General features: G+C 45.5%; 5 protein-coding genes across 5 annotated transcripts; 3 read left to right on the top strand and 2 right to left on the bottom strand.

The window, feature by feature from the left end:
* The first annotated feature begins 247 nt into the window (after positions 1-247).
* Positions 248-3048, top strand: C8R40DRAFT_1136046 (guanine nucleotide binding protein, alpha subunit). The gene is made up of 14 exons (XM_046229368.1): positions 248-275; positions 336-664; positions 718-738; positions 789-1572; positions 1628-1680; positions 1734-1868; positions 1973-1999; positions 2051-2059; positions 2113-2180; positions 2235-2353; positions 2429-2480; positions 2535-2725; positions 2776-2809; positions 2874-3048. The coding sequence occupies exons 2-12, from the start codon at positions 436-438 to the stop codon at positions 2721-2723; spliced, it is 1686 nt and encodes a 561-aa protein (XP_046079298.1). The 5' UTR covers positions 248-275; positions 336-435; the 3' UTR covers positions 2724-2725; positions 2776-2809; positions 2874-3048.
* A 1243-nt stretch (positions 3049-4291) lies between these two features.
* C8R40DRAFT_1136056 (chaperonin 10-like protein) lies at positions 4292-6265 on the bottom strand. The gene is made up of 4 exons (XM_046229369.1): positions 5875-6265; positions 5483-5825; positions 4907-5417; positions 4292-4840 (listed from the first exon to the last, which is right to left on the bottom strand). The coding sequence occupies exons 1-4, from the start codon at positions 6011-6013 to the stop codon at positions 4484-4486; spliced, it is 1350 nt and encodes a 449-aa protein (XP_046079299.1). The 5' UTR covers positions 6014-6265; the 3' UTR covers positions 4292-4483.
* Positions 6266-12179: 5914 nt separating this feature from the next.
* C8R40DRAFT_1178144 (uncharacterized protein) lies at positions 12180-13379 on the top strand (the record flags this gene model as incomplete). The annotated part of the gene is made up of 1 exon (XM_046232811.1): positions 12180-13379. One exon carries the CDS (start codon positions 12180-12182, stop codon positions 13377-13379), a length of 1200 nt encoding a protein of 399 aa, XP_046079300.1.
* A 1412-nt stretch (positions 13380-14791) lies between these two features.
* On the bottom strand, positions 14792-15724 carry C8R40DRAFT_1178146 (uncharacterized protein; the record flags this gene model as incomplete). Its single annotated transcript, XM_046232812.1, has 2 exons — positions 14792-14893; positions 14948-15724. 2 exons carry the CDS (start codon positions 15722-15724, stop codon positions 14792-14794), a joined length of 879 nt encoding a protein of 292 aa, XP_046079301.1.
* Positions 15725-16759: 1035 nt separating this feature from the next.
* On the top strand, positions 16760-20713 carry C8R40DRAFT_1178147 (uncharacterized protein; the record flags this gene model as incomplete). Its single annotated transcript, XM_046232813.1, has 18 exons — positions 16760-16971; positions 17035-17166; positions 17217-17352; positions 17413-17438; positions 17494-17589; positions 17639-17989; positions 18411-18534; positions 18584-18751; positions 18802-18847; positions 18899-19236; positions 19288-19449; positions 19504-19716; positions 19785-19979; positions 20042-20104; positions 20155-20280; positions 20328-20369; positions 20427-20639; positions 20687-20713. The coding sequence occupies 18 exons, from the start codon at positions 16760-16762 to the stop codon at positions 20711-20713; spliced, it is 2670 nt and encodes an 889-aa protein (XP_046079302.1).
* Between the last annotated feature and the right edge of the window lie 131 nt (positions 20714-20844).

Genomic DNA, 20844 nt, shown 5'->3' on the forward strand with positions numbered 1-20844 from the left:
GGAACAAACGCAACTTTCATTGTACCCAGGTAATCATGTAATTCAGATGACGACGGGCGTCATGAAGCCGTGGAGAGCCTAGCTTCATGGCACAAACAATCTCTCATAGCTCCGTAGTATTGCTGTTGGTAGGATCTGCGCGCCAGAACATAAGTATCTGTAAGAAAAAGCCTGAAAGGAGCCCTTCAGCAGTTTTTAGTCGTAGTAGAGGAATAGTAAGGGAATGTTCTGGGACGTTAGTTACATGACAGAATGATTGTTCCTTGGTTCCTGACGCCGGAATTCAAATTGTAGAATGAAGAAGTGTGAGTTCATTTTTTGTAGACGCACTCAAGAGGCACTCGCATCATAGGACGAGTTGAACATAAATAAGCGCTGGTGCCTGTAAGTGTATAGTGTATTCTCACAACTGTTGCTCGTTCACCCTCTTCCATCATGACTGGTTCGTCGCCAGCTTCAGTGGCGACGCTACCTGATGACCCCTTCGATGAATTCCTGAAGCCTCCGCCTGGAGAAACGCACGAGCAACGGATAACACGATTAACAAGGGAAGAGGAGGCCTCGAAGATTAGTATGGCTATCGATGCCAGTATCAAAGCGGAACGTCAGCTTAGGAAGAAAATGCGAATAGTGAGGCTTCTGCTTCTTGGTCAGAGTGAATCGGGTGAGTTTTGGTTTAGTAGCTAGGCTTGAGTAAACTTGACCTATACTTAATAGGGAAATCTGTGACATTGAGACGCAAGCGTTGTTTCTTGTTCTGCGAACTATATTCATTAGAATTTGGTCAGAATTTCAACGATTGTATACTCCAACTGCGTTTCGAGAAGAACGTATTCTTTGGCGTGGAGTGATTCAACTGAATATCGTCCGGTCTGTACGCATAATACTTGATGCCCTCAATCGGCCTTCATCTCCAGTCGCATCTCCTTCTGTATCCCCAAAGTCACAAACAAGAAGTCTCTCAAAACACCATAAACCTCGAACCTCTCTGTTCGGGTCTTCGTCTGAAACTTCTCATCCAGACCATTATTTAAGCGGTCCTGGTTCTAATGGCTATAGTAATGACCTCTCCGATGTAGAAACTGATTCAGAAATCCACAAAACGAGGCCTTGTCTTGATTCAACCGAAATAGAATCTTTGAAATTGCGCCTTTTCCCCCTTCACCATATTGAAGCTCTGCTGATAGCCAAACTCGTTCCTCCAAATGAAGAGGAAGCCACTCGATTAATTGCCTCTCCTGAATCAACGAACACCTATCCACCATCCCATCCAGCTAGGACTTCGTACAAGACGCAGGAAATATTTGTTCGTCCAGGACCCGGGTGGAAAGGGGGTTTGGCTCGTGCCCGTGTGTCATACCCGAGCTTTACAGGTAGTCCTAATGGCGAAGAGAGTGGGTCCACGAACGCCGGTCGACCAAACAGTGCTGGAAACATAGGCTTAGAGACATCTGATGAACCACAAGAGGTGCTGAATGCATGCCGTACGGACATCATGCGATTATGGGCTGATAGAGGGGTCAAACAATTGCTCCATAGACGAAAGATAAGACTGGAAGAATATCCAGGATTGTATGTACTATGACAGGGTCACCAGAGCTTATTCACTCATCTATTGGTCTTACAGTTTTCTAAATGACCTCGAACGTGTTACCTCCCTGAAGTATATTCCGACTGACGGTCAGTTTGGATCAATAATTGTATGGGATCTTGCATTTCTATATTCGATTCAGATGATGTCCTGAAAGCACGGCTCAAAACTGTCGGTGTGTCTGAGTATCGTTTCCAGATGGAAGTGTCGACTGGTCGAGAAACTGGCACAGATTGGCGAATAGTTGATGTCGGCGGTAGTAGAAGTCAGGTACGTCTCGGCGCTCATTATCTAAACCTGGCCTATCATCGAAGCCTATTTTTCAGCGTCGTAAGTCCTGCTATCACCCACCAGGAAAGCCTAAAACCTGACCAAAATCAGAAACGTGGATTCCTTTTTTTGATAATGGTCAGTACGTCCCAACGACTTTTCCTTTGATTTTATTAATGTGATCTACAGTTGACGCAAGTAAGCGCAGTGCAAACTGAAATGCAGCTACTCTCTACTAACTATTTTCGAAGTTATCTTTCTGGCGCCAATCAGCGGCTTTGATCAAGTTTTAAGTGAGGACCGCACGGTTAATCGGCTTGTACGTGCAATTTTACTTTTCGCCATGCCATTCTTGTTCATTTCGGATTTACAGGAAGACTCCGTCCTTCTTTGGAAAACAGTATGCTCCAACAAGCTTCTCGCAAACGTTGACTTGGTGCTGTTTCTCAATAAGTGTGACATCCTGGAGACGAAGCTTAAAGCTGGTGTTAGGTATGCTTTCGGTCTCTTAAGCCTTGTCAGCGGTTATCGAACTCATGCCATCTGGTGGATCTCGTGGTTAAATAGGCTGGCAAAATATGTAAAAAGTTTTGGGGATCGAGCGAATAACCTCGAGACTGTGAGCAAATGTGAGTGTCCTATCTTCGCAATTTTACCTATCTTTCTCCACTAGTCTCCTCCGCTGTCACATTTAGAGTTTCTCCAGACCCTTTATCTTCTGCCCATCGATAAAAGTCTAGGATTCTTGGGCGTAATTAACACTCAGCGCTATAATTCACAGATTTTCGAAGCAAATTTAGTGCTATCCATCGAGAATATTCTCCGAACCCGCGAAAGTTTTATGCGTTTTGCACCTCAGTGACTGTGTGTTCGCGGTCTTTATTCCTCTTCTTCTGTCGTTCACGTTTTCCTAGGACACTGCTACTACCGCAGGGATAATCGCCAGCGGTAAGTAAATGCTCGGTATTTGTCTGCTACATGCCTGCCTAATAGATGTGTTCCGTTTTTTTAGTTCGAGATATGGTCATTCGTCAGCATCTCAAACAGTCAAAACTGATGTGACTTGGTTATTTCTTTCGCTCGGCTTCCCGCATGATCTGTCATGGTAGCTCATGATCTCTTTTATCTGTGCCATTACACATTTCCCGCATGTTATCACCCATCTGCCTGACCGTGATCCTTCATGAGTACGTAGACCTTTCCATTGTATTCTTCCAAAGTTTCAACAACATCTTCACGCTTTCATGCTTTCCCAGATTTGCTGTTTGAGTTATACCTGAGTAGATGATTTCGGACGCCATTCATTACGCATGCACTTCCACGTCTCTGCCCTTCACTAATAGGGCAAATTAGTATACTGTCACAAATAAATAAATACTTGAACATTCCAAACTAAGAGAAGCTGCTTTCAAAAGTTGGCGGGAAATTTATTTCCAAATTCACTTACGGTGGACGCTTTCTCAAGCACTGACAAAGGTGTAGCTTCGAAATCCATATACAGCAACTTTCGAGATTACTTATGTATGTATGCTCAGTAGGGTAACGGGCTTTACAGGAAAACAGTTCGCAGTGATCCTCAACTTAGTACTCTGGTAAGCACCCAAATTCCGCACATTCGAGATTTCGAAATATAAGTACATGTCAATGCATTTGTTCATTGTTATCACCTGTCCTTCTATTTTCCTTCCTGAGTTCTGTCTTTTGCTCTAGAAAGCGCTTCCGGTCCCGGATCCGAGAATTCTTGCAATTGAAGGTACCGTTGTTGTGTTCCCAACCCTCGGATGTTGAAGACATACTGAATGTTCTAAGAACGATGGATTTACGTCAAAAGCTATTTTATAACTAGCGAAAGGTACAAGTAACAGCCAGTAGCTCGCCACGGGATATACTATCGCCTTGCCAAACTTTTTGGAAACGGCCTCGGAACTGCCTTCAACATTTTCAGATGTCCATCGGATTTTCTATGTAGATAGTCTAGCATGTAAAGTACCTTTCCCTCTATTTTGTTTGACTTCAAATGACTGCTTTTCAAGACCCAATATATTGCCGCTGCAGAGACTTGCGCCGAGGGAGCTGTCACATCCGTGCACGTGTCACAGGCACAGCCGAATCTAAAGTCCTCTTGACGCGTAAGTCTCGTCTCACTTATACTTAGCCTGATAACACGGGATGAGGTGAACGTAGAACAGCGTAGAACGGGCCTATCTTGGCCCATTTTGGCCGTCGCCGATAATCACTTTTTTTCATAGAGGGACGAACTGAAAGTTAAGGTAGTGATAGCGAGATCTGGGGGGTACTGTCCTCGATCAATTATGTTTTTCTGTAACCAAGATTAAGTACCACCATTGTATCAGTAATCGTTCTGAGTTGAATGATTACCAGACCGAGATAACATTACGAACTTGTAGAGTCAAATAGTCATCCTCTAATCGATCGTTGAACTTTTTCGCGGGGGATTGAATGTATCTCAATCAACAATGCAATAGTATAAGTACATACATACAATGTTCGTGCATAGGTAGATGATGGGTGACCAAAATATCCAAAGCGGCAAACTAAAACCAAGAGAAAAAAATAAATCTAGGACCGCAACGAAATGTAATGAAGTATGCGCGACTATAGTTAGGACTCAATCATAACCTTGAGCACCATTCCTCCGTGGTCATCCCTTCCCCGTGCCAGAAGCTCGAAAGCTTCTTTGGCCTGACTGAGCGGATATCGATGGGTCACCAATTTGGAGAGTTTTTGTGAGAAACCTGCATTTTGGACAGCTTGAACGCCGTTTGTATGGCCGCCTTTGCAGCTTGATGTAAGAAGATTGGATCCAGATAGGAGTTCGACGGCTTCGTTGTATGTATCAGCGTAGCGGAAGCTACCGATGAGATCGACTTCTCGTGTGGCTGCAGCGGAAATCGGGAAGGAAGATAATATCGGGCTCCCCATCCCTACTAAAGCGATACGTGCTCCAAGAGTTGTGCACTACAATAAAGAGAAGCGTTCGACGTCAGGACGAACAGTGAACGATGCACAGAAAAAAAAACTTACAAAGACACTCATGAGAACACAACTTTCAGCGCCTGTGCACTCGAAAATGACGTCAAATCCGTCAGGTTCGTCGAAAACAGCTAAAGCGTTGGCAGCATTCTCTTTCGCGCGACGAATATTCTCCGGTTCTTTCGGATTAGGTTCCATCGAAGTAATTTTGGGAGGTAAAGGCAGGCAATAGGTACTATTACCCTCACTCGTGGTGAATCTTTCTCGAGCTGCAAACGCCAGGCGATCGTTGTTAATATCAACAGCACAAACACGTTCAGCCCCTAGTTCTTGAGCAAGCGCACATGCAATAAGGCCAATGGCGCCAACACCGAAGACTAGAACCTTCTTTCCGGCTGCTGAAGATGAAGTGGAAGTAGTGGAAGTCGTGGAGAACGACGTCGACGAGCCGAGTGACGGATATGATGATGCGGGGCATATACCGGCTCTGCGGGAGGCATGGAGCAGTACAGAAAGAGGTTCGGCGAGGGCAGCTTGAGAGTAGGATACAGAATCTGGAATTCTACATTCACGAGGGTGAGTCCTCATGCAGAATCAAGGCATAGGGTAAAAGGAAAATCAACGTACGGATGTAAGCACCAAGCTTCGTGATTTATTTTTTGCTGAAGCATTCCATCGCGATGCGGAAAAGTTTTTGCGCTTGAGCAGAACCGCAGATTCTTGCATAGATTGTATCTAGAGTTGGAGCAATGTTTGCAAACATCCTTACCAGTTCGAGCTGAACCGTCGGAATTGAGAGATCGACAAGGAATACCACATTCGATTGCGACTCTCACGCCGACCCGTAAATGAGGGTATTGCGACGCGACGCCTGCCCCAAGTGCGGTTATTACACCCGAGGATTCGTGGCCAAGAACAAGGGGAGAACGTATGGCGAAGTCCCCATTTCGGCCGGCGAGGTAATAATGTACTAAGTAGGGGATTAGAAGGATAAAGAATACAAAAGGAGAGAATCTTACGGTCACTACCGCACAGTCCAGTAGACTTGACTTCAAGCTGGCATTGACCTGGTTCTGGTGCCCAGAGTGGGCGAGGTTCAAGGCGCAGGTCTTTGGGACCGTGAAGAACAGCAGCGGTGGAGGTGGGCAGAGCAGGCATTGATAAAGAATCGTGGAGTCGTGAAACCAAGAGAGTTATTGGGCGAGATAGGTCACATTCCTAGTATTTATAGTTATAAAATCATGCAGAAAAAACCCGTGCGGTCCGAAAACCCGACTAAAAATGAAAGTTTGGAGAAACGTTGCGGCACTGCATGCAATGACTAATAAGTTTGCGCAGCTTAGCGAAAACTTATAAGATACTGTCGAAAAATGAAAGCCCGATAAGATTGCGGACTTATGAAAGAACTTATTGAAGATAAATGTGACAACCCTGTCACATAAGTTTTACATAAGAAACAATAACAAATGTGGAACTTATGGGATTTAAATGGAATTGTCGGAAACTATAAGTATTCAATAAGGTCACATACTTTTAGAACAATAGCACAAGACTTATAGGAAAAATTATCTGATGAAGTACTAGATAAGTATTTGATAGGTAGGGTTTTATATCTGAAACTTGCAGGATACTGATGTAGTACAGAAGAGGAACTTATGGAATACATATTGGGAACTTATGTGACAGGGTAACAAATAAGGCTCTCAAAATAAAATGATTTAGTTAAAAACTTATAGAATAATTATATGACATGAGGAGAGTGATGAAAGCATCACATGTTGGAGAATGTCCAAAGAGGTGTGAAGCATGCTCAAGTGTGTCGAAGCTCAGTTTGGATGTGTTGAAGCATTGCGGAAGGGTGCGAAGCATGCTCAAGTGTGTCGGAGCTTAGTTTGAATGTGTTGAAGCATGTCAGAAGGATGCAAAGCATGCTCAAGTTTGTCAAAGCTTAGGACTTGAGCATGAAGCATGCTCAAATGTGTCAAAGCTTAGTTTGGATGTTTCAAAGCATGTCAGATGTGTTGAAGCATGTCGGAGGGGTGCGAAGCATGCTCAAGTGTGTCGAAGCTCAGTCTGGATGTGTTGAAGGATGTCGGAGGGGTGTGAAGCATGCTCAAGTGTGTCGAAGCTCAGTTTGGATGTGTTGAAGCATTGCGGAAGGGTGCGAAGCATGCTCAAGTGTGTCGGAGCTTAGTTTGAATGTGTTGAAGCATGTCAGAAGGATGCAAAGCATGCTCAAGTTTGTCAAAGCTTAGGACTTGAGCATGAAGCATGCTCAAATGTGTCAAAGCTTAGTTTGGATGTTTCAAAGCATGTCAGATGTGTTGAAGCATGTCGGAGGGGTGTGAAGCATGCTCAAGTGTGTCGAAGCTCAGTCTGGATGTGTTGAAGCATGTCGGAAGGGTGCAAAGCATGCTCAAGTGTGTCGAAGCTCAGTCTAGATGTGTTGAAGCATGTCGGAGGGGTGCGAAGCATGCTCAAGTGTGTCGAAGCTCAGTTGGGATGTGTCAAAGTATGTCAGAAGGGTGCGAAGCATGCCCAAGTGTGTCGGAGCTTAGTTTGAATGTGTTGAAGCATGTCGGAAGGGTGTGAAGCATGCTCAAGTGTGTCGAAGCTCAGTCTGGATGTGTTGAAGCATGTCGGAGGGGTGTGATGCATGCTTAAGTGTGTCGAAGCTCAGTCTAGATGTGTTGAAGCATGTCGGAAGGGTGCGAAGCATGCTCAAGTGTGTCAAAGCTTAGTTGGAATGTATTGAAGTATGTTGGAAGGGTGCGAAGCATGCTCAAGTGTGTGGAAGCTTAGTTTGGATGTGTTGAAGGATGTCGGAGGGGTGTGAAGCATGCTCAAGTGTGTCGAAGCTTAGTTTGGATGTGTTGAAGGATGTCGGAGGGGTGTGAAGCATGCTCAAGTGTGTCGAAGCTCAATCGACTTGAGCATGCTTTGTACCCTTCCGACATGCTTCAACATTCAAACTAAGCTCCGACACACTTGGGCATGCTTCGCACCCTTCTGACATGCTTCAACACATTCAAACTAAGCTCCGACACACTTGGGCATGCTTCGCACCCTTCCGACATCCTTTAACACATTCAAACTAAGCTTTGACATACTTGAGCATGCTTCACACCCTTCCGACATCCTTTAACACATCCAGACTAAGCCCCGACACACTTCAGCATGCTTTGCACCCTTCGGACATGCTTCATCACATCCAGACTAAGCTTCAACATAGTTGAGCATGCTTCACACCCTTCCGACATGCTTCAACACATCCCAACTAAGCTTCGACACACTTGAGCATGCTTCGCACCCTTCCGACATGCTTCAACACATCCAGACTGAGCTTCGACACACTTGAGCATGCTTCACACCCCTCCGACATCCTTCAACACATCCAAACTAAGCTTCGACACACTTGAGCATGCTTCACACCCCTCCGACATCCTTCAACACATCCAAACTAAGCTTCGACACACTTGAGCATGCTTCACACCCCTCCGACATCCTTCAACACATCCAAACTAAGCTTCCACACACTTGAGCATGCTTCGCACCCTTCCAACATACTTCAATACATTCCAACTAAGCTTTGACACACTTGAGCATGCTTCGCACCCTTCCGACATGCTTCAACACATCTAGACTGAGCTTCGACACACTTGAGCATGCTTCACACCCCTCCGACATGCTTCAACACATCTAGACTGAGCTTCGACACACTTGAGCATGCTTCACACCCTTCGGACATGCTTCATCACATCCAGACTAAGCTTCAACATAGTTGAGCATGCTTCACACCCTTCTGACATGCTTCAACACATCCAGACTGAGCTTCGACACACTTGAGCATGCTTCACACCCTTCGGACATGCTTCATCACATCCAGACTAAGCTTCAACATAGTTGAGCATGCTTCACACCCTTCTGACATGCTTCAACACATCCAAACTAAGCTTCGACACACTTGAGCATGCTTCACACCCTTCCGACATGCTCCAACACATTCAAACCAAGCTTTGCACCCTTCTGACATGCTTCAACACATCCCAACTAAGCTTCGACACACTTGAGCATGCTTCGCACCCTTCCGACATCCTTTAACACATTCAAACTAAGCTTTGACATACTTGAGCATGCTTCACACCCTTCCGACATCCTTTAACACATCCAGACTAAGCCTCGACACACTTCAGCATGCTTTGCACCCTTCGGACATGCTTCATCACATCCAGACTAAGCTTCAACATAGTTGAGCATGCTTCACACCCTTCCGACATGCTTCAACACATCCCAACTAAGCTTCGACACACTTGAGCATGCTTTGCACCCTTCCAACATCCTTTAACACATCCAGACTAAGCTTTGACATACTTGAGCATGCTTCACACCCCTCCGACATCCTTCAACACATCCAGACTGAGCTTCGACACACTTGAGCATGCTTCGCACCCCTCCGACATGCTTCAACACATCTGACATGCTTTGAAACATCCAAACTAAGCTTTGACACATTTGAGCATGCTTCATGCTCAAGTCCTAAGCTTTGACAAACTTGAGCATGCTTTGCATCCTTCTGACATGCTTCAACACATTCAAACTAAGCTCCGACACACTTGAGCATGCTTCGCACCCTTCCGCAATGCTTCAACACATCCAAACTGAGCTTCGACACACTTGAGCATGCTTCACACCCCTCCGACATCCTTCAACACATCCAAACTAAGCTTCGACACACTTGAGCATGCTTCACACCCCTCCGACATCCTTCAACACATCCAAACTAAGCTTCGACACACTTGAGCATGCTTCACACCCCTCCGACATCCTTCAACACATCCAGACTGAGCTTCGACACACTTGAGCATGCTTCACACCCCTCCGACATCCTTCAACACATCCAAACTAAGCTTCGACACACTTGAGTATGCTTCACACCCCTCCGACATCCTTCAACACATCCAAACTAAGCTTCGACACACTTGAGTATGCTTCGCACCCTTCCGACATGCTTCAACACATCCAGACTGAGCTTCGACACACTTGAGCATGCTTCACACCCCTCCGACATCCTTCAACACATCCAAACTAAGCTTCGACACACTTGAGCATGCTTCACACCCCTCCGTAATGCTTCAACACATCCAGACTGAGCTTCGACACACTTAAGCATGCTTCACACCCCTCCGACATGCTTCAACACATCTAGACTGAGCTTCGACACACTTGAGCATGCTTTGCACCCTTCCGACATGCTTCAACACATCCAGACTGAGCTTTGACACACTTGAGCATGCTTCACACCCCTCCGACATGCTTCAACACATCTGACATGCTTTGAAACATCCAAACTAAGCTTTGACACATTTGAGCATGCTTCATGCTCAAGTCCTAAGCTTTGACAAACTTGAGCATGCTTTGCATCCTTCTGACATGCTTCAACACATTCAAACTAAGCTCCGACACACTTGAGCATGCTTCGCACCCTTCCGCAATGCTTCAACACATCCAAACTGAGCTTCGACACACTTGAGCATGCTTCACACCCCTCCGACATCCTTCAACACATCCAGACTGAGCTTCGACACACTTGAGCATGCTTCGCACCCCTCCGACATGCTTCAACACATCTGACATGCTTTGAAACATCCAAACTAAGCTTTGACACATTTGAGCATGCTTCATGCTCAAGTCCTAAGCTTTGACAAACTTGAGCATGCTTTGCATCCTTCTGACATGCTTCAACACATTCAAACTAAGCTCCGACACACTTGAGCATGCTTCGCACCCCTCCGACATGCTTCAACACATCTGACATGCTTTGAAACATCCAAACTAAGCTTTGACACATTTGAGCATGCTTCATGCTCAAGTCCTAAGCTTTGACAAACTTGAGCATGCTTTGCATCCTTCTGACATGCTTCAACACATTCAAACTAAGCTCCGACACACTTGAGCATGCTTCGCACCCTTCCGCAATGCTTCAACACATCCAAACTGAGCTTCGACACACTTGAGCATGCTTCGCACCCTTCCGCAATGCTTCAACACATCCAAACTGAGCTTCGACACACTTGAGCATGCTTCACACCCCTCCGACATCCTTCAACACATCCAAACTAAGCTTCGACACACTTGAGCATGCTTCACACCCCTCCGACATCCTTCAACACATCCAAACTAAGCTTCGACACACTTGAGCATGCTTCACACCCCTCCGACATCCTTCAACACATCCAGACTGAGCTTCGACACACTTGAGCATGCTTCACACCCTTCCGACATGCTTCAACACATCCCAACTAAGCTTCAACACACTTGAGCATGCTTCGCACCCTTCCGACATCCTTTAACACATCCAGACTAAGCTTCGACATACTTGAGCATGCTTCACACCCTTCTGACATGCTTTAACACATCCCAACTAAGCTTCAACACACTTGAGCATGCTTCGCACCCTTCCGACATCCTTTAACACATCCAGACTAAGCTTCGACATACTTGAGCATGCTTCACACCCTTCTGACATGCTTTAACACATCCCGCCAGAGCTTCGACACACTTAAGCATGCTTCACACCCTTCCGACATGCTTCATCACATCCAGACTAAGCTTCAACACACTTGAGCATGCTTTGCACCCTTCTGGCTTCACACATCCAGACTGAGCTTGGACACATCGGAGCATGCTTCACATATCAACCTTGTATCTAATTAACATAAGCCAGTTGGTCCATTCTGAGGAGATATCTATACATAGTGTAGGCGCCAATCGTGAGAAAAAAGTTCACGAGCGCTTGGTAATTTCAAGCTGTTTTAGGACCTAGCTCAACCTACGTGATTCCCGATCCACCACCAGTCACAGTGCTCAGCAATGGAAGCTAATGCTAATGTCCAGGTATAGTCACATCCCACAATCCGTGCCCAATCACCTTTATATGCATTATTCATATGACTAGGTACAATTCAAAAATTCACTGCACGACAGGACTGCAGTTCTGTCATTTATTGATAAACTTCCAGTTGAACTTCTTCTCAAGATTTTCAGGATTCACGTCCTCCATTCGTCAAAGGCCAATGGCTATTCCCTACAGATTTATCGTTCACAAGAGTCAGATTGTCTCTCTATCCGCTGCCATGCGTTAGGACTTGCAAGTATCTGCTCTCGCTGGCGAGTGATCATGCTAGCAGAGCACCTGCTCTGGTCATCATTCTACCTTGATGTTGAACTTTTCAGAGACAGCCCCCAGCTAGTGTCTTTGTTGAAGACCTACATATCCCACTCGAACTTGGCACCTCTCTCTCTCTCCATATACATGGACAGCTCCATGAACATGCTTACAACAGTCAATAACGAAACACAACAGATTTTGGATGTCCTGATGGAGTGTGCTACAAGATGGAAAAGTGCAAAACTCATCATAATGGATGAGAAATATATCTCATACCTCAATCAGTGGTGCAGACCCTGTTTTCTCACTGCATCTACCGACTTGGAAATGCAGCTCCCGATTGTTGAATTTACATCGCTCGAAAATCTTCAGATTGAAAACAACAGTCCCGGGTTCGACTACCTCAATATCTTCCTAATTTGCCCAAAATTGAAGAGGTACGGCGCTAATTTCGTGTCGTCGAGGCCCGAATTCCTCCTACCTGATCTATCTCATATCGAGGAGTTCCATGTTAGGTCTGAAGGTTGCCTCCGAGGGCCGTCTGTTGGGCACTTTCTTTCCCTGATGCCCATGCTACGGGACTGTCTAATCGAACGTTTCTCCTCGACTAATGATGACATCGATGTGGACGCCAGCAATCACAGGCGACCAGTCATACCGAATAGCTCTTTGCTTACTTCGTTGAGTGTTTGGACCCACACCTTTCGCCCTTATGCATGGATAGACCTCTGTCTCCCTAATCTGACCACCTTGGAGGTCTATCATCCACCCTGTACTCCCGCAAATATTGCACATCATTCCGATTTCATCTTATTACTTGTCTCCGCATCTTCCTTGCGAAAGTTGGAACTCAAGCACCTTGCGGAACCAATGGCCATTGATATCCTCACTAGTTGCCCATCAGTAACAACTCTTAGTCTCCTCATCGATGACCTCAGAGGAGTGGACTTGTTTAAAGAGATGACAGTTGCTGTGGGTCAGGCACCCATTGTGCCAAAGCTCTTGTCATTGACCATTTGTCTATCGGTGTACAATTTCCGACGCGCGAATGATAGGGACATTGGCAAATGTCAACAGCAATTAGCAGAGGCCTTGTGCCGTCTTGTGGAATCTAGGTTTCCTGAATTACGACCACCACTGAATTCGCCGTCCACTAGCGGTGAACTTCCTTCTTACCTTGAACATTTCACGTTGACTGCAACCCACTTCAGTGATAGTAACGATCGCTTCTGGTCCGGACTTTCATTGCTTATCGCGCGCTCGAAGTCACTAAAACAATTTTATGGCTATACGAAGATTTTACAAATCGAAAATAAAGGATCTATACTCTCAAAATGGTGTATCGATAGACGGTAGTACCTCCTGGTTGATACACAGTGGTATTTCGTAATGGACCAACCTCATATTCTCACTGAAGACATGTACATGTATGTGTATGTAGAACGAGGAGGACTTCAATATATATATCGTGCCAGAGCCTGTGCGCATGCCAGACCCCGTGGATATAACGGGAGAGCATTGACCGGCCTACAGAAACTGAGCATGAATATGTTTTCTCAAATGTCGATTGAGACTGACCACGTACCCTTTCACTGGGCCACTGTTCTTTTCAGTGCAGCGAGCTCTCTTCGGAGACGCCGATTTTCTTGTATGAGTTGTTTGTTTACAGTGACATTTCTTCTCAAACGGCGTCGCAATTTCTGGATGATATAACGACCGACGTCAATCCATTGCTGCTGCTTTTCGATGAGGGTAAGTGTGTCCTATTTCAACAGTAGAATGTCAATATCTGCTATATGTCGAAAGATAGACCACCACGGACCAAAGATGTATCATCATCTTCATCATGCAATTCACTCTCTGGCCCTTCTGTCTTGTCATCAGACTGTGAATGACCTTCTTCGATTACGTCGTCAGCGAGGACTTCTACCCAGTCTTGGAAAGCCTGGTGTTGTGCCACTTTTTCATGATTCATTATCGATCTATTGCAGAATTGTGAGAGATTGCGAAGGGAATAAGGGAATTGGGTCGTGTGGTGGTGTTCGAAAGAGGTGCTTGACCTAGTGGCTACAGAGGTAAAGTTGAAATAATCAAACCCCTTTGTCTCTGTAGATTACATTCAGAGATCAATTTTTTTCCTTCGAACGAATACAAAGCCTGAAGCGATCGCGAGGTCTTCACGACCGGAGAGACAATGGCCAGTCAACACCATATTACCACATACCGTTGCTCGACAATCCGCACAGAATGATCATGGCATGATTTCCACATGCCTCACCCAGTGCACCGATGGCTTCCGGACTAGATCAAGGTCGAGAGGACCGCTTGGGAAAGAAAAGACGAATAGGAAGTCAACGGGCTTGCACATGCTGTAATTATTACTGAGATACAAGTGAGAAAAACGTTTTGGGATGGTAAAATTAGTGATACTCACTCTGCACCTTATTATAATCAACCCACGATCGTCGAGAGAGGAGTCGACGTCGACATCGTCACGTTACATCACCTTGCTTGCTAGGTCCTTTGCCACCCCGTCTTTACCAAGCGCCCATGCATCATGTTCCCACGTTAGCCGCTCATCGCTATTTGCCCCGCCCACCTTAATTTTGCATTTTCGTTCAACGTATTATTGCAATCTATCTGTTCTTTCTAATAACCGCTATAACTGGGTCCATCCACCTGCTCACTCCACAATCCTTGATTGGTTTTCCATCGTCGGTCTCCAATGACGATTTCTTTCAATTCCGTACACAGTACCTTGAACGTCCTCAAATGGTGGTGGTTACGAAAGGGTCGTCTGCAGTTATGCATAGTCGTTCAATCGGTGGGTTGAAGTCTAACATGTCCGCAATGCTTCGCAACAGTACATCCTTGCTAACACGTCAGATTTTCCCTCTTTCAATTGCATACTTGTTCTTCCTCACCGGTTCGTTCACATTGTCACAGAAATTAACCTTCAACTCTCGCACGTCGTTCATCACCGCCAACATCATACATAGTGTCTCCTTGTCACTCGCATACACATTTACCTCCAATCCGTTCACCTTCGCCACCTGTAAGTCTAATTCATCTACTTCTCCTCTAACCAATCCGTAATCCGATAACTTCAGTATTCGTAGATTCGGAAGTCGTCGACTGAACTTCAAGAAGCGTATTGGGCCTGCGAAGTGCGTGATTGCATTCGATAACGATTCGTTACTTGCGTCTCCATGTTTGAATACAGGTATCCATCCTTGAATATCCAACATCTTCGCCGCCTTGAATGTTCCTATCACATCCACGAATGTCTGTCGTTCGGCATCAAGCTCATGTTCTGCACTTGACCATGAGCTACGTCTGGAATACACCTTCACACTTTGGCAAGTTTCGTTCCACCACTTCTCACCACTTTCTAGCGCTCGTATTCTACTTCTATCCCAAGTGAACTCCAGTGTTTTAAGGTCCTTGCATGCACGTATGAATCCGCTTTCGTTGTTAGGGCCATGCCAACGAGTATCAAGCAGTCGAACATGTTCCAGGTGGAGGACTCCTTCGACACTTTCTTCATGCGTCTCGATGATGCAAACTTGTTGCAACGTCAAACCTCGTAAATTTTCCATCTGCGCTATCTCCCTGATCAGCTCCGCGGACACTCGCTTTTGCGTTCGAGAGCCGTTGGATGGTGATGCCTGCACTTCGTTTGTGCACTTTGCAAGAATCATGTTTGCATGTGGCATTCAGTAGCTTTTTGGCCCGACACCCCTTCCTTTCGACATTGCACCTTTATTACGCGAACTTTGATTTGTTTCCCATTCCGGATTTGGTGACCGGTGGTTCACTTCCGTTTCTGCGACAGTTCAGTGGTTCATTGGCGAACGTGAATACCATGTTGGAGCATTGGCAAAGTCATTTGTCGGTGATCACCGTTATTGGTGGTCGGTCATCTGAACATAAGTTTCACAAGTTCCTAAATGTGCTACCTACACATCTCGACGTCCGGACTCTGACTCTGTCCGAAAATAATGGTTACACTGCGGCGGACATTTGTCGTGTACTGAAAAGCTGCGGAAACCTAACATCGCTCACTTTCAAATTTAATTGCTCAATTTGGGCCAAATGTGTGGGTTTGTGCCAGCCCTACCTACTACTTACTGATGTACCCATCCAGGAACAGTGGGAAGATACCATGCTGGCTTGCTTCAACATTGAAAATCTTACCCATTTGAATGTACAACTGTTTATTTCCGATGCACAAGTCGCACAACATTGTTGCATGATGGCTGTGAACCATTTGCTTTCAACGAATGAGGTTCGTATCAACTTTGAACCATTGAATGTTGTGTTCTCCATACCCGTTGGCGATGTGTATTCTGTAAGACTTTAGACTACTTTTAAAATCAATGTCTATCAAACGAGGTTGGGTACACGTTGAAAATTGATGGTTTTTGCGTACGCGTAAATACGATTTGTGGATGATGGCCGCTTTATTAAGTGATCCTAACTCCTACCAACAAATAGTACTAGTACTTACTTACGGCAAGCAAGGTTGTTCGTACCCCGCAGGGGTCCGCTAGTTATATAATTCGCATCTTGAAGCTTCTTGAACCGTGCTCTCGTCCGAATTCTGTCATGATCAGGAATTCCTCACGAATTCGAAGAGGATTTTCAAGACGTGATCCCCGATATATGAAAGGTCCTTTGTCTCAGAGTCCATAAATATTCAAAGTAGGGTGAGTTACCTTTCCTTCTTCTATATAATGCCTTCTGTCGAGCACTTCGCTGCCTTAATCGAGTTCGATGACCCGAACTTGACCACTTCTTTCGTACTTCCGTCCTTAATTCCAGTTGTATTGCCCAAGTCAGTTCAAACGTTCTGGTTCAAGCAATATCATAAAACTATATTCAGGCCACTGGTACCATCTGATGAATTGCAAGGCGTCGAAGCAGTCCCTCGCAATGAAGCTAGCAGGTATCACCATTCGATATCACCCTTCATTCGTTGCCTAATTCTGACTCCTCTGTTCATCTGCAGGACACTCACTTTAAATGCAACAGTTTTAGCCTATGATCAAAGTAATCCTATGGCGGGTCCCGCTGTGCATACGAACCAACAACATAGCTACAGCAGAGCAAACATCGGAAACGATTTCGTGGATATTTACGGGTGAGTGGCAGTTCAGTATTCGAGCTCATATTCTGAGTTTGTTTTTCCAGAGCCTCGACTGCAAACTTTCTGAACACTGCGTTTCCTATGCCAGTGGCACCACCGGACGGAGGATTGTCTCATAAAGAAGGGGCGCTGGTGCAAGCGGAGCCTGGCATGAACAAGTACGGTAACAGTCGCGAAATCGTCAGCTTTTTCTGACGGAATTGTGATAGAGCGCCTGCTATGGACTTAGATATCGAGCAGTATGACCATCTCTTGGCACGCGAAACGTAATGACCTATATATCTTGCCCAATACACTTATAATTACATTGGTGCTTTTCAGGAATTCAACGGCCCTAGAGAACTTGGAACAAAACGATCATCATGCGAAGGAACATCAAGTTAAATCAGAACCCCAATCTATATCCTCCGCCTTACGGTAAGCATGCCGAATATTTCAGGTCGCAAATGTTGCTCATCGTACGCAGCTTCCAACGTCAAGCTCGTCGTCAAAGCCCATATCTCATTCGGCCCCAATGTTCCTCGGATAGTTCTGAACGCCAAAGCTTGACCATTGAAACCGATAGCCATAGTTCCCAGCACAGTGGATTTGTTCCCAGTGAATATGACCATGCTATACCTCGATATCGACAAGAAAAGGTCAGGTCCAAAGACGTCACCACTTCATGGTACACATATCGCACTCTAGGCTCGCTTGCATCCCCCCCCGACTTTCCTTATAATCATTCGGGACTGAAGCACAACGACATTTTCCTGCATATCAATGAGGATAGGAGAGCGAAACTGAATGGTGCTATGCAGCTTTCTGAGCTTTTGAAGTGCGTACAGACGTGGATCTGGAATGGAACTTCGCAACATTGGGAGACAATTTCTTTCGGCGAAGAGCGCCTCGTTGGAGATGGCCATGTCCTTTGCCTCTCTTTCAGATGCGACAGGATCATACGTCCTACATGGGTCACATGGAGATATATGAAAAGGCTACAAAATTTGCTTTGAATTATACATGTACAATTATGTGTTCTCAAATAAATCGTAAAAATCATAATTTTATCTAGTTCGGCTTTCACGATTGTTGCAAGGATGTTTTATTGGCTGTTTGATTCACAGTGAATATGATGTATAACTTCATACTCGTGACGTGTGACCGTTTTACTCTTGCGCATGCCATTGTTGCTTACAGCTGCTCCCAGTGTACTTCATTTCGAAGATATAGATGGATTTATTGGAAGACATACACAGTACCCTCTGTAATGCTGAGGAGGCATGGCACGAAGAAACAGGACGCAGGACGGACTACATGTCTCGACTTTGCCACTCGACTGAGGAAGAACGAAGAGCTATGTCGCAGCTCACCATTGATGCGGTAAGCCCTTGTTACACTTTGATCAGAGGATCGTGTTAATTCCCGATAGAATAATTTCTTATCGTACGTTGATTCGATCGCAGAGGGTTACAGAGGAACTTTTGCTTCTCTTCACCAAAAATGTCGGTCGTCCGGAATTCGCCTTGCACAAGATACACTTCGGAATGCCAGTATTCTACGTGAAGTGAACTCTAAATCATACCAGCTTCAGGAACAGGTTGAGTGATCCATGCTTCGCATCTTGCCACGCCATTGACCATATTACAGCTGCTGGAAGACATGTTTCTCAGAAAATCACTTACTGAGCAAGTCGGTGAGTTTGTGCACAGATTTAGCCAAACCTCAGCTTCACACAGTACACCAGAATTTGCGCACTCCAAAGAAATAAGTTCACCGAAGGCAAAGATGAAGGAAAACGGAGCACAAATAGTTTTGATTATGGCACGCTTTCAAGAAGTGCTCAAGGTCTTGGCCACCAATCTCGGCATCGACCCTTCGTCTCGATATTCAATGCAACCTTTGGTCGTTCGCCATCAAGTTCCGGAAGTGTCAGCTTCTTGCGCATCTGCATGCTCCATCGAACGTCAGATGGAGTGGAATATTGTCCAGCCGAGAACCTCCCAGCCACGCATGCTCGAAAGCCGAGACTGGGATCACTCCGAAGACGCAAGTGATCATACCTACATTGACGTTAAGGAAGGGGTGAGCTCGAATTGATTGCTAATACGACATGCTATATCAATATTTCGCCAGGAAGATTTGACATCGAAGTTCCTGGAAATGAAGAAAGAAAAACTCAGAATGGTCTTGAATTCTGTGGAGTACTTGAGGATTGACGGCCAGAAACTGGTTTCACAAGTAGAAAAGGCGAACGAGAGATTACAAGTTCTCCGAGACTCCCATAGAGAGCGTTTGGTGGGTGGTAGCCCTCTTACTGGCGCTTGCTAACTTCATAGTATTAATGCTTAGGATGTTTTGAATGATTACGCTGAGAACTTGATTGAACGAACGGAACAAAAGCTGAACGTTCTACAGATACAACCTCCTGATCAAACAACTGATAATGTTGTCCTCGAGTTTGGCCAAGCCCACACCACAGAATACCTTGGCGAACTTTGGACGATTGCGCTTCGTGCTCTCACTTCACGTTCTTCGAAGGATGCAAGAAAAATGCAAAGCAAGGTATTCGACCAATTACTTCATCTAGGTGAGTTGGCCGACAATATTTATCTATTGCAATGCTAATTCAGGAAGAAGATCGTGTCGTCAGCTCTCATTCGGAGGACTCTGAGTTCCATTCTTCCTTTTTGACAGGAATTGGAGTCAAGTTTGTAGAACCTTGTCTGACCAAGAGACCTCAATCGAAACCAAATGCGAATGGGCAATTAGAGTGTGTTTCGACAAAGGCTATCAGGAGTACTTTGTCCATCTCTGTACACACTCCGGTAATTTGAAGTCTTTTCCGAAGAGATCAAACTCATACATATATCCTGTCGAAACGTTACAGATTGAAGAGATAGTTGGACAGGATACATCTTCATTAACGGACCCTCTAGGAGCTTCTGTTGAAGTGAGTTATATGTCTTCGAAGTACATCCTCCGCTAACACCATGTCATTAGTGCACAACTCCTGGAGCTCTTGACTCAAGTTGCAATCTTTCTACATCGGTGTTTCCACCTCTCGTGGTCTGGAAGGCCGAAGAGCCTATACACTCAAGCCGATGTGTTATATCTTCCACCCCGGAGGTAAGACTCATGCGTCAAAGGGTATCTATAACTAACTTGTGCCGTAGTGTCCAAATGAACAAGCGGAGGGCTCTCTCGAAGTTACTGATGTGAGTGGTGGGTGATCTCTGTGACACAATTGCTAATGATCAATATCATCCTGTCAGCATAACGAAGAGCATCATGCTCGTGTAGTGGCCCTCAACAACATTGCATATTCCTGGACTACCCTCCTCTCCTCCGCGGCAAATGTTTCTGCTCCTCCTACCACCGTTCATCTGATCAGCGACATAACTGTCCGTCTGAACGACATTACTGTCCGTCTGAATGACATTGCTGTCCGTCTGAACGACATCACTGTCCGTCTCAGGAACATTGTAGTCCGCCTCAGTGACATCACGAACTCGAGTGTTACCCACATCACCAGGAAGATACCTCATATCCTCAACTGTAACGTCACCATCTATATGGTTACTCGTCTTCTCACCTGTGCTTCTACCATTGCCACATTGCAATCAGAAGTGCTAGTTCAATTTACGTCCTCACAACTTATATTTGTGACTGTACTGCGTATCAGTCTTCTGC

The sequence above is a fragment of the Lentinula edodes genome (genome assembly GCF_021015755.1).
Source record: "Lentinula edodes strain Le(Bin) 0899 ss11 chromosome Unknown C8R40scaffold_75, whole genome shotgun sequence".
Lineage (NCBI taxonomy): Eukaryota > Fungi > Basidiomycota > Agaricomycetes > Agaricales > Omphalotaceae > Lentinula > Lentinula edodes.